The sequence below is a fragment of the Sander lucioperca genome, chromosome 2 (genome assembly GCF_008315115.2).
Source record: "Sander lucioperca isolate FBNREF2018 chromosome 2, SLUC_FBN_1.2, whole genome shotgun sequence".
NCBI classification, from domain to species: domain Eukaryota; kingdom Metazoa; phylum Chordata; class Actinopteri; order Perciformes; family Percidae; genus Sander; species Sander lucioperca.
The window spans coordinates 47,515,650-47,526,879 of record NC_050174.1 but is presented as its reverse complement, the minus strand read 5'-3'; the positions used below and the strand labels follow the sequence as shown (position 1 = coordinate 47,526,879).

Below are 11,230 nucleotides of genomic sequence, written 5' to 3'. Positions count from 1 at the left end.
ACCAACTTTGAAGAAATTATTTGGCATTTGGGGAGATATGTGTATTTGAAATAATTGTCACTTATTCGCTCATGAAATAAGTGAAATATTAAATCATCTTTGCTTCCAGGTAACTAAAAATCAGACAATTTGAGCAAAATAACATATTTATAAACGTTTATTAAAATGAATAATAAAAACAGACTATCAAACTTCTTAAAGCGTCACACAGAAAAATTAGTTACACAACAAATAAAAATATAAAAGTTAAAACACTTTTTTCTCCCTTCTGGAGAAACTGATGGGAATAATCACTAAATGTGTTTGTAATTTACGTTTACACATTTCGTTGCAGAAATGAATCAATCTTTAATTTGTCTGGCGTTCAGCCTTGTTTCTGTTTGGTCACATTTACACCTTCAACCACTAAATCCAGTTTCTCTCAAATATGTCTCGTGTGTGTGTGTGTGTGTGTGTAGAAAACAAAACATTAAAACATCACATTCGCTGCACAGCCCAGATATACTGTACAGTGTGGTACTCCAAGATTAACCGTTCAAAACATTAAATTGTAAAGTATGTTTGTGATCACGGTTTATAATGAAGCAGTGAACTTCAGTGAGTTGACGTCAAACTGTTTACATGTTGGGAATCTGATTTTGGAATGAAAGGGTTTTTTTAAATGCAGAAATGAATTTAAAAACACTCAAACATCAAATTTAAAAAGTATCTGTCAGCAGGGATACATGCAAATAAACCATATTGTGAAGTTTTAAAAACAAAACCTTCAGTCATTCAAACAGCTTGAAACTAAGGAAGTTCATTACTGACGGGGGGGGGGGTAGATGAAATGTTAAAAATGACAAAAAAATAAAAATCCAAAGTCAAACTTCTAAGATAATAAAAACTTATGTCAAAAGTATGATAATGTGGCATAATCTGGATTTTGATGTACGACATACTTTTGACTCACTATCTCATAATTTCATTTAAGGAAGTCATTTTATGTATTTCAATTTCAATTTTTTAATATATTGAGTATTTAAGAGTTAAAATGTCAGTGTTAACTTGTCAGAAGATAGACTTAGTTTCTCAAATTCATGACTTAAAATCTCAGAATTACTAGTAATTACATTTTTTTTCTTGATTTTTAATCTTATCGTGGAAGAAAAATAAAAGACTGATCTCATGTCAGCTCTATAATTGAATAATTTCATACGCATTGGATTCAATATTCTCTAAATTTGAGTGTTACGAAGTGATAAAATGAAGTGAATCTTTTTTTTTATTAAGTACAATTTTTTTGAACGGATTGAACGTTGAGCTCAATGTTGACATTAAAAGTCCACTTTTTACATCATAAGTCATAATTTTGACTTGTTTTTCCCCCTTGGCAGGAATGAACTTCACAGTGTTAAGCTTTGGTCGACAGCATGTAGGCCAACATTACTTTCTGCTAACAATCCCACAATGCAATGCGCTGCGTTTTATAGATGTGAGTCCGGTATCCCATGAATGAAACCGTGTTATTGTGATTTTGTATCTTTTCTAGTGCTGCTTTGAAAATGCTGCTTCAAATTATCTTTCAGTCTCTCACGTGATAACAGACGTCAGCTTCATCTTCCTCCTCCTCCTCTTCCTCACAGCAGGCAGGAGATGGAGACCTTGGTGGTGGATTCAGGGACTGTGTCTGGTGTGGGACAAACAACATGTCAGCAGGTTTATCTGATCATCTGTCGTCAGTTTAACTTAAACTCCACATGTTAAAATGAGAAAACAGATCACTGTGTGTTGTTTAATTACCCACAATATGAATTATAATATAGTTATGACTGACTTTCTTTAAATTAGAATGTAATATACAGTGGCTTGCATAAGTTTACACACCCATGCTAAAGTTGACTAAATAGAGGAATAAAAAATCATCTTTTGGAAATTGATCTTAATACCTTAATTAAAAAAATTAGGAAGAATCCAATCTTTAAGGACACCAATTTTCTTTGTGAATGAATAATGTATCGTAAATAAATAAATGTTCTTCCTTAATATACAGGGGGCATAAGTAAGTACACCCCTATGTTAAATTCCCATAGAGGCAGGCAGATTTTTATTTTTAAAGGCCAGTTATTTCATGGATCCAGGATACTATGCATCCTGATAAAGTTCCCTTGGCCTTTGGAATTAAAATAGCCCCACATCATCACATACCCTTCACCATACCTAGAGATTGGCATGGGGTACTTTCCATAAAATCATCTCTCAATGCAAATCAAACCAGCTATTAGGCTAACTGAAATAAAACCATGTCAAGCTCTAGGTATGGTGAAGGGTATGTGATGATGTGGGTCTATTTTAATTCCAAAGGTCAAGGGAACTTTATCAGGATGCATAGTATCCTGGATCCATGAAATAACTGGCCTTTCAAAATAAAAATCTGCCTGCCTCTATGGGAATTTAACATAGGGGTGTACTTACTTATGCCCTCTGTATTTTAAGGAAGAACATTTATTTATTTACAATACATTATTCATTCACAAAGAAAATTGGTATCCTTAAAGATTGGATTTTTCCTCATTTTTTTAATTAAGGCATTAACATCAATTTCCAAAAGATGATTTTTTTTATTCCTCTTTTTAGTCAACTTTAGCATGGGTGTGTAAACTTATGCTTAGCACTGTATGTGTCAATATACAGATTGTTCTCCCCAGGAAAAATAACATCATAAAGAAATATAATAAGTATTGCTGCAGTTCACCCAGTGAGTTATAACTCACAAAGCTTTTTGGTTTTCTCACCTCTGCCCTTCAGCGAGCTGATGTACACCTCGATGAACTCCTTCTCTCTGCTGTCCTTCTTCACCTCCTCCTCCTCTCTCTGCTCTCTCCACCTCTGTTTCTTCTTCTTCTCTTTCTTCTTCTCCTCTTCTTTCTTCTTCTTTTCTGCGTTCGCACGGTTGTCTCGCAGTCGGATAAACCTGCCGGGGGGGACAGTAGACACGATGGAAACTGAGAACAGTCTGACTAACATGAGCGACACACTTTGACTGGCTTTTGTCACGTTGGAGATTGTGTCTGTTGTCGCCCCCCTGCAGTTATAACCCTACCACCACCTGCAGACAGCGAGCGCTACAGCTTTAGGGGTGTTTTGTGTGTTTTTTTGTGTTTACATTTTAAACCTATTAAACTAATGCAGAATTACTAAAATAATTTAACATGCAGTACTTGATTTCGGGGTTTCGGCACAGTTTAGTCGGGATGCAGGTGAGCTCATCGCCGCTGACGACAATCATCTTGAGTGTGGAGATGTTGGTGAGACAGTGAGGGAGGTAAGACAGGTTGTTGTTATGGACGAACAGGGTGACCAGCTGCTCCAACCTGCACACACACACACACACACACACACACACACACACACACAGAACCTTACATTTATTTTGCTTGTACATATAAAACAAAGTTCCGTAAAGTACAGACACAAAGTATCTGTTAGCACTTCCTAATGATCTGCTGTCTAATGTTGAGCATGACAGATGTTGTGGTCAGCTGGAAGACACCTCTGAAAGACATTTACACAAGAACGGAGACATTTCCAGTGCACATCCAGGATCAGGCTTGTTGATGCTCAGAGTAATAATTAGATTACAGGTGGTGATGATGTCATCAGTTACCTGTCCATGTCCTGCGGCAGGTCAGTCAGACTGTTGTTGCTCAGGTCCAGCAGCCGCAGGCTGCTCATCCTCAGAGCACAGATGGGGATGGATGTGAACCTGTTTTCCGCGATGTCCAGGTGAGCCATCTGCTTTAGGCTGCTCAGCTGAGTGACATCATCAACACAATGACATCATCAACGTAGTGACAAAATCACAGCAAAACCAAAACTAACCACTGCTCTGACAAAATGAAGCACATTGTGCACATTGTGGAACTTTCTTTTAACAATCATTTTGATTGTTTTTAACAAAGTATTGAAAAGTAAAAAAAAACAGTTCAGGATGAAACAGGATGTTCATCACATCCTCTCTGCGTCACCTCAAAGGGCAGCTGGGACAGGTTGTGGTTTCCTGTGAGTTCGAGTCTCTCCAGGTTCTCACAGTTTCCGAGTTCTGGAGGAACTCTGGACAGACGGTTGTAGCTGGCATTTAATTCCCTCAAACCTGTCAGTTTTCCTGAGGACAGAAGAGACTGTTTGTTCTTCAGCAACATTTGTTTGTTTTTCACAACTTGTTTAAGGAGGCTAAACAAACGCACACTAACTTTAGGTACATGACCTAGCATGCTCTGATTAAAGGGGAAAACTTAAGAATCAAATGAAACCTCAATAATTAAAATTTGTTTAAGAAACTGGAACCCAACTCAGGTTTGTGACTGAAAATCAAATCTCTCTCTCCTCTAAAACTTGATCATGTTTAAATCTTGTGTTTCCCCCTCACCGATCTCAGGTGGCAGCTCGGCGATGGCGTTTTTGGGGATCTCGAGCACGGTGAGCTGGGTGAACAGAGCCAGGTACTCAGGCAGCCGACTGATCTTTGTCCCACTGACGTGCCACTCTTTCAGGTACGTCATCCACTGCAACTCCTTGGGGAAGTCCTGCACAAATATGAACTTTTTTTTACCAGTTGTGTTCTTCCACATAAACATTGCAGAATGTGTAACCAGCTTACCCTCCACTGATCTCCATCCAGCTGGAAGATCAGCTTCTGCTCCGGATCTAACTCTTTCTGATCCTGCTGCTCTGCTTCTAACAGAAAAACAACTTGATCAGCAAATAAAGATACACAACAACACATCGTTAGCAAATTACCTGCATACAGCCGTATTTACCTGCGTACACCAGTATATTTACCTGTGCAGGGCTGTATATCAGTCAGTGTAGATCTCTCCAGGTAATGGTGCAGCTGGTTGAGTTCCTTGGTCTTCAGTGCCTTACAGTAGATACGATACTGCCACTGCTGGTCGATCCTACAGACAGACAGACAGACAGACACACACACACACACACACACACACACACACACACACAAACACACACACACACACACACACACACACACACACACACAGACAGACAGACAGACAGACACACAGACAGACACACACAGACGTGTTAATTTGGCATCTGCAGCTTCATATTAATGTCAGATTAGATTTCAGACCAACTGGATGTTCATTTTCTATACTCATGACCTTTCTGCTCTCTGGAGACGCTGACCTGCTGTCACTGTAGAACCACAGCACTGATGTTGGGCTATAAATAGCCGTCTGTCTGTTCATATTACTAAAATCAGCCCTGACCCTCATATAGTTTATGACTAACCAAAGTCAGCTGTGTGTGAGTCGGCCTTTCAGAAATTGTTCACAGCTGAGTGGAGATTTGAAAACATTAAAATAATGTCATGTTAGACTGCCCATACTGGACACAGACAGAAACATTTGAAGTTCAATTTTGCACACATTTATTGTTTCTTTACATTATGGTAACACTGAAAATTAGGTTGTTTTTTTCATATCATTTTTTTTTAATGTTTTTCAAAATCTTTATGTTGCTAGAGTTGATCATTTGGCTTAATAATATATTTATGCAGTTTTCATTAGTTCTTAGTACTGAGAAGAAAAGAAACATCACCATCTTTGGGATAAAATATGCGCTTCTCATGGTAAATTAATACAGCCAAGTTGGTGAATAAGGACAGATATAACAAATCATATAACGATATGAATGTTTGTCTCTGCGCTGTACATGATGCTGGGATGAACCCCTTCAACACTGGCTCACATTCTGTCCTTCTACAGCGTCTCTGAAACCATGACTCTCCTCCACAGAGTCCAGACCACATTCACTCAGCCTCTCTATGTTGGACTTTTGATGTACTGTTCTCCAGGAGAACTGAAACAGACAGAAGTCATTTAAGAGTTAAGTTTTTTGGGCGCTTGGGGTTGGTGATGGCGCAGTGAATATGGCACATACCTTTGGTGTGGGAGACCTGGGTTCGATTCCCACTGTGATGCATCAACTAATGTGTCCCTGAGCAAGACACTTAACCCCTAGTTGCTCCAGAGGTGTGTTACCTCTGACATATATAGCAATTGTAAGTTGCTTTGGATAAAAGCGTCAGCTAAATGACATGTAATGTAATGCTTGGGTAGCTCACCTGGTAGAGCGCATGCCCATATACAGAGGCTAAGTCTTTGACGCAGCAACCAAGGGTTTGATTCCCACCTGCAGCCCTTTGCTGCATGTCTTTCCCCTTTCATGTCTAAGCTGTCCTATCACAAATAAAGGCATAATTAAAATTAAGTTAAGTTTTAACTCTTAAACTTATTTTGTCTCCATGTTTGTTGCTGAGGGCTGATTGTTGTGGCATTTCATCACTGCACAGACATCAGCTGTAAATCAAAAATGATGGGATGTACTTTGACATTTTCTCATTATTTGCTGTTTAAATGTTTCGTTAAGTGGTCCTCCTTCCTGTTTCTGTTTTGCCATGGAGGCTATCAATGCTCAGGATTATTTTTGAGGACCTGAACTGAAAATAAACATTTCAACTTGGAGATTAAAGCTTTAGTGCGTAACTTTTTGATATTAATGAACGTCCGTTACATTCAAGCCTTTGCCAAATGAGTTGCTACAAAGCTAATTAAGTCTATCAGCTCCACACAACTCTCTCTCTGTATTTCTCAGTATGGCTATGTTCAGAAGATTGTGACTTTCCCGCGCAGAACCTCCAGTAAAGATAATGACCTCTTCTGAAGAGTCCATCATGTTTTTTTAATCCTCCGTGTCCTCCTTGGATACTACCAACTGTGTGGAGGAGGGGTGGGGGGTGTGCGCAATCACGGAAGCTGTGGGTGGTGATGGCGCAGTGGATATGACACATGCATTCGAATCCCACTGCAATACATTAACCAACGTGTCCCTGAGCAAGACACTTAACCCCTAGTTGCTCCAGAGGAGTGTGACCTCTGACATACATAGCAATTGTAAGTCGCTTTGGATAAAAGCGTCAGCTAAATGACATGTAATGTAATGTAATGGAAGGCTTGTATCATGTGGATGCCCCGACCGTGTTGTTGTCATTACTTAGAATTCCTCATGGGGGAGACAGAAACTGTGCACTATAGCTTTAATGCACCTCAACTCATTTTGTCTTGAGTTTTTTTTTGCTGATTTGAAACATTATTATTGTGTTACACATCATGGATCAGTGGTGTCAAATATCTGTCAAATGAATTCTCCTTTTAAGTAAAATAAAAAAAATACAATAAAAATAAAAACAGAATTAGTGATACTACTGTTCCAGTGTGTTTTCTACTAACTTTAGTTTGTTCTTCCTGCTACTGAAGTTCAGTTTGACCACGGTGTGTTTGACGACGCTGATCAATACAACTTTACTCAATGCTAAAGTGGGATTCCTGTTTGTTACAGCTGCTCCTCAGCAACCCTTTATGCCAAAAATGTTTAAGTTCACCACCATTTTTACTTCAACACAGAATGGTCAGCTGTTATTCAGTGTATCAGGTTTATAGAATTTTTATTTTTTTCTGTTATCCTTGTATCACTAATGAATGCATGCACGAGCATTTTAATGTTGTAGTTCCTCAATGTGGAGCCAATTTTAGATATTTGTATATCTATACTACTGTGTAGATTATAGTACTATAGTACATCCTATCATATGTTTTTGTTTATGTAAAAAGTAACTACAAGTGTCAAAAAACTAGTGGAGTAAAAAGTACAATATTTCACTCTGGGATATAGTGGAGTAAAATGATCAAGTAGCATAAAATGGAAATACTCAATTAAAGTTAAAGTACCTCGAATTTGTACTTAAGCACAATACTTGAGTAAATGTATTCACATCACACTACTGTTTGTGCCGGGACAGAGTGTGACAGCTGACATGTGTAACTGTACAGCCTTGATCATCTTACTTGGGCAATGCGCTCCTCTCGAGCCTCTCCTGCTCCTTCCTCTGTTTATGTCTGTATTTCTTCACTCGGACCTCCCAGATCCCTCTGATCAGAGAAAGGTCGCTCACCGGGACGTCCAGCTTCCTCCCAGGACCCATCTCTGCTCCTGGAGGCAAGAAGAGGAAGAGAGGAGGAGGAAACCATCATCTCATGATGTTATCCCTCAAGTATAAATTCCCTTTTATTATCTTGTAACCTCTAAAGCCTGATTTTAGAAATACAGAGTTTCAGTGGTTGAATGTAGTACTATTACTCAAATACTACACTTAAATACAATTGAGAAGTATTTCTATTATTAAGTATTATTTGTTTACAGATCAACAAAAAGCTGAGAGATAGTGTGACTTTAGCTGATCTTTTTCTGTGCCCGCTTTAATAGTGATTTTCAGGGAAAATGAAAATGTCACAGATAAACTTTTAAAGACAGAATGAAGAGGAAAAAAAGTGTATATAGTCTCAGTGCAGCGTTCTGACCTTCATGCAGCAGTGAGTTCCATCACTCAGAAGACATTAATATGACAAACAAGGCTGCTGCTGGAGGCTCACATTTCGGATGAGTCCACATGACAGAAAAATTCACTCTGTCACTGAGAGCATCATAAGAGCTTTTATTTTGGAAAAAGGCTGACATTTTGGCCAAGCGTGGTACTGTACCATCCCACTCTGTTTGCCTTGTATATGCTAACTCTTTGACAGATAATAAGACACCATGCAGATAATATTCAACCATACATCCTATTTAAGCCTCAAAATAGCAACAATGTCAGTTTTAAATAACTGCCTAGATAACTTTCTCCATCTTAATGCAGACAAACATGTGAAGTGTTTGTTTCGTTCTTTTTTCTAGCTGAAAAACTAAACTTATGTTCAAAAGATTGAGATGATAGTTCACACTTTTATCCCGTCCCATCTCAGCTATTGTAATTCCCTCTTCACCTGCCTCAGTAAAACATCTGGATCGTTTACAAGTTTTCCAAAATGCTGCTGCGGCGCTTTAGATAAGATCCTCCAAAAGATCTTATGTGACAAATCCACTTCAAGGTTCTTTATAATCACTTACTTAGACAGTGGTGGAAGAAGGATTTAGACCCTTTACTGCAGTAAAAGTACTAATACCACACTGTGAAAATACTCCACTACAAGAAAAAGTCATGCTTTCAAAACTTTAAGTAAGTAATTAAGTATGTACAGTAAGTATTATCAGCAAAATTACTAGGTACTTGAATTTAATGTTAGAATGTAGAAATGCTAACATGCTAAACATGAGGATACTAAGTGAAGGAGGTGGAACTCGACTTCCCATGAATCATCAGTTGTGTTTACAGTCGTGTCTGCTGGCTGGAGAACAAACTATCCTGCAGTTCAACTTTTTTACTTTAAGAGCTGCTAATCTGTCTGAACCCTGCCATTATAGATACACACATACTGTTTATTGTGAGTTCAGTCTGACCATATATAATATAATATAACAATATAATAATAATATATTATCACTGTCAGAATGTAAACCAACATCCAGCTGTGATTACGAAAAATAATGATTCATGTGTTTCTTACCTGTGAGCTCCTGTTAACGTCCTGCTGTCTGCTCACTTTCACCAGCTTGTTTACTGAGATCTGACTGTGTGTGTGTGTGTGTGTGTGTGTGTGTGTGTGTGTGTGTGTGTGTGTGTGTGTGTGTGTCTGTGTGTCTGTGTGTGTGTGTGTGTGTGTGTTTTGTGTGTGTGCATGCTATTTTTACCAGCTGAGATGTGACCCCTGCCGTGTGTCACATGATTCTGCTGCCTCACATACAGTACAAGCATTTATCTGGATCACTGACATCATTCTTTTTTTGTGTAAAACTCAATTAAAACAGGTAATGTAATGGCATAAATACACTTCTCATTTCTGTTGGTGTCATCATATCTTTAATGGAGTTACACAATTTTAATAGAGTTTCATCATTTAATTCTGATTTATCAGCCAGTGCACACATTAGATTTGTACTTCTATTCTAAAGCAGCAGTGGTGGAAGAAGTACTCAGATCTTTTACTTCGGTAAAACTAGTAATACCACAGTATAGAAATACTCAGTTACAAGTCAAAGTACATAAGTAGTAGTTAAAGTACCAAAAATAAAAGTACTAATTATGCAAAATAATATATATTATATTATTGTATTATAATAATTGATGCATCAATTCATTTCTCACTTTAATGTTGCAGCTGGTAAAGATGAAGCTCATTTTAATTAATTGATATACTACTGGGTAGTTAAATCTATAAGTATAGGCTTCATCATTATTTATTAGTTGATTATATTTTGTTTTTAATAAACTAAATCTGTAAAGTAACAAAAGATATCAGAAAAAATGTAGTGCAGTAAACAGTATAAAGTGGCATTAAATGGAAATACAACTACCTCAAAATTGTACTTAAGTATACAGTACTGGAGTAAATGTACTTGCCCCTGGGTTTCTGTGCTAGTTATTTCAGTTAGTGTGTTGTTATTTAACATTAATGTATTTAGGTATATGCAACACGTAAGTACAATATATAAACATTTACAGACAAGACAAGACCTTGAGTAAAAATATTCAGAAGACCTTAAAACTCTCATCATTACAGCTTTTAGGTGAACATGTTCCCAGATAAATGTGCATTCAATCAAATTATCACTAACTAATTTCCACACAGTGAATCATGGGACCTTCATGGCCCTGAGAGTTCCCGCTTTGTGCCAGTATTGTCCTTAGAGGATGAATCCTTTCTAACCTGACTTTTTATTTAGCTGCACCAGCAAGTCAAAATTTGATTTCCAAACATTAACTCAAAATTTAGGATTAGGGGGGGTTAACTTTAAAAGAATGTCCTAAAAGGCCACCGTACAGAGGATTAGATTTATTCATTACAACAAAACCTTTCCTCTTGCAGCTCCATTAGGACAAACTTTAATTGTTTACCCTACAAGGTGTTTAAGGCCTAAAACAGAATATTTGTTTCTGGACTTGAACTCAGAGATTTGCTCCTGAGCTTTTTCCTAAATCTATAGATGATACTGGGACTGGTTAACAATATCAGCGACACAAAGACAAGCAGTTCAGATGGTTTGATGATTATTTTAAAAATCTACTGGGATTCATTATTTTTTTAGGATTCAACGGTCCAAATATCACATTAAATATTTGTACAAGTACAAAAAGCATCCAAACAGCTGTGAGTGAAACAGTTGGTGCTTCTTCCATAAATATCGTCTGCATGACATTTACAGTCAACGAAATGTAAAGACGTGCACAACACGT

At 37.7% G+C, this 11,230-nt stretch overlaps 1 protein-coding gene across 2 annotated transcripts; it reads right to left on the bottom strand.

The window, feature by feature from the left end:
- Positions 1-1,366: 1,366 nt before the first annotated feature.
- lrrc2 (leucine rich repeat containing 2) lies at positions 1,367-9,609 on the bottom strand. 2 transcript variants are annotated; one of them, XM_031309272.1, is made up of 10 exons: positions 9,504-9,609; positions 7,908-8,052; positions 4,822-4,937; positions 4,640-4,716; positions 4,409-4,565; positions 4,008-4,144; positions 3,647-3,792; positions 3,201-3,353; positions 2,775-2,953; positions 1,367-1,669 (listed from the first exon to the last, which is right to left on the bottom strand). In XM_031309272.1, exons 2-10 carry the CDS (start codon positions 8,042-8,044, stop codon positions 1,620-1,622), a joined length of 1,152 nt encoding a protein of 383 aa, XP_031165132.1. In that variant the 5' UTR covers positions 8,045-8,052; positions 9,504-9,609; the 3' UTR covers positions 1,367-1,619. The 2 variants fall into 2 exon arrangements, with proteins under 2 accessions (XP_031165132.1, XP_031165133.1); XM_031309273.1 differs by having other exon boundaries at positions 4,640-4,713.
- Between the last annotated feature and the right edge of the window lie 1,621 nt (positions 9,610-11,230).

What these genes read in the sequence shown, in the direction of transcription:
- lrrc2 (XM_031309272.1), bottom strand. Translation starts at nt 8,044, where the DNA reads ATGGGTCCTGGGAGGAAGCTGGACGTCCCGGTGAGCGACCTTTCTCTG. An exon ending in TGCCGAAACCCCGAAATCAA is followed by an intron (nt 2,954 to 3,200) that starts GTACTGCATGTT and finishes CCCCCCCGGCAG; the next exon opens with GTTTATCCGACTGCGAGACA. An exon ending in CAGCTCGCTGAAGGGCAGAG is followed by an intron (nt 1,670 to 2,774) that starts GTGAGAAAACCA and finishes GTCCCACACCAG; the next exon opens with ACACAGTCCCTGAATCCACC.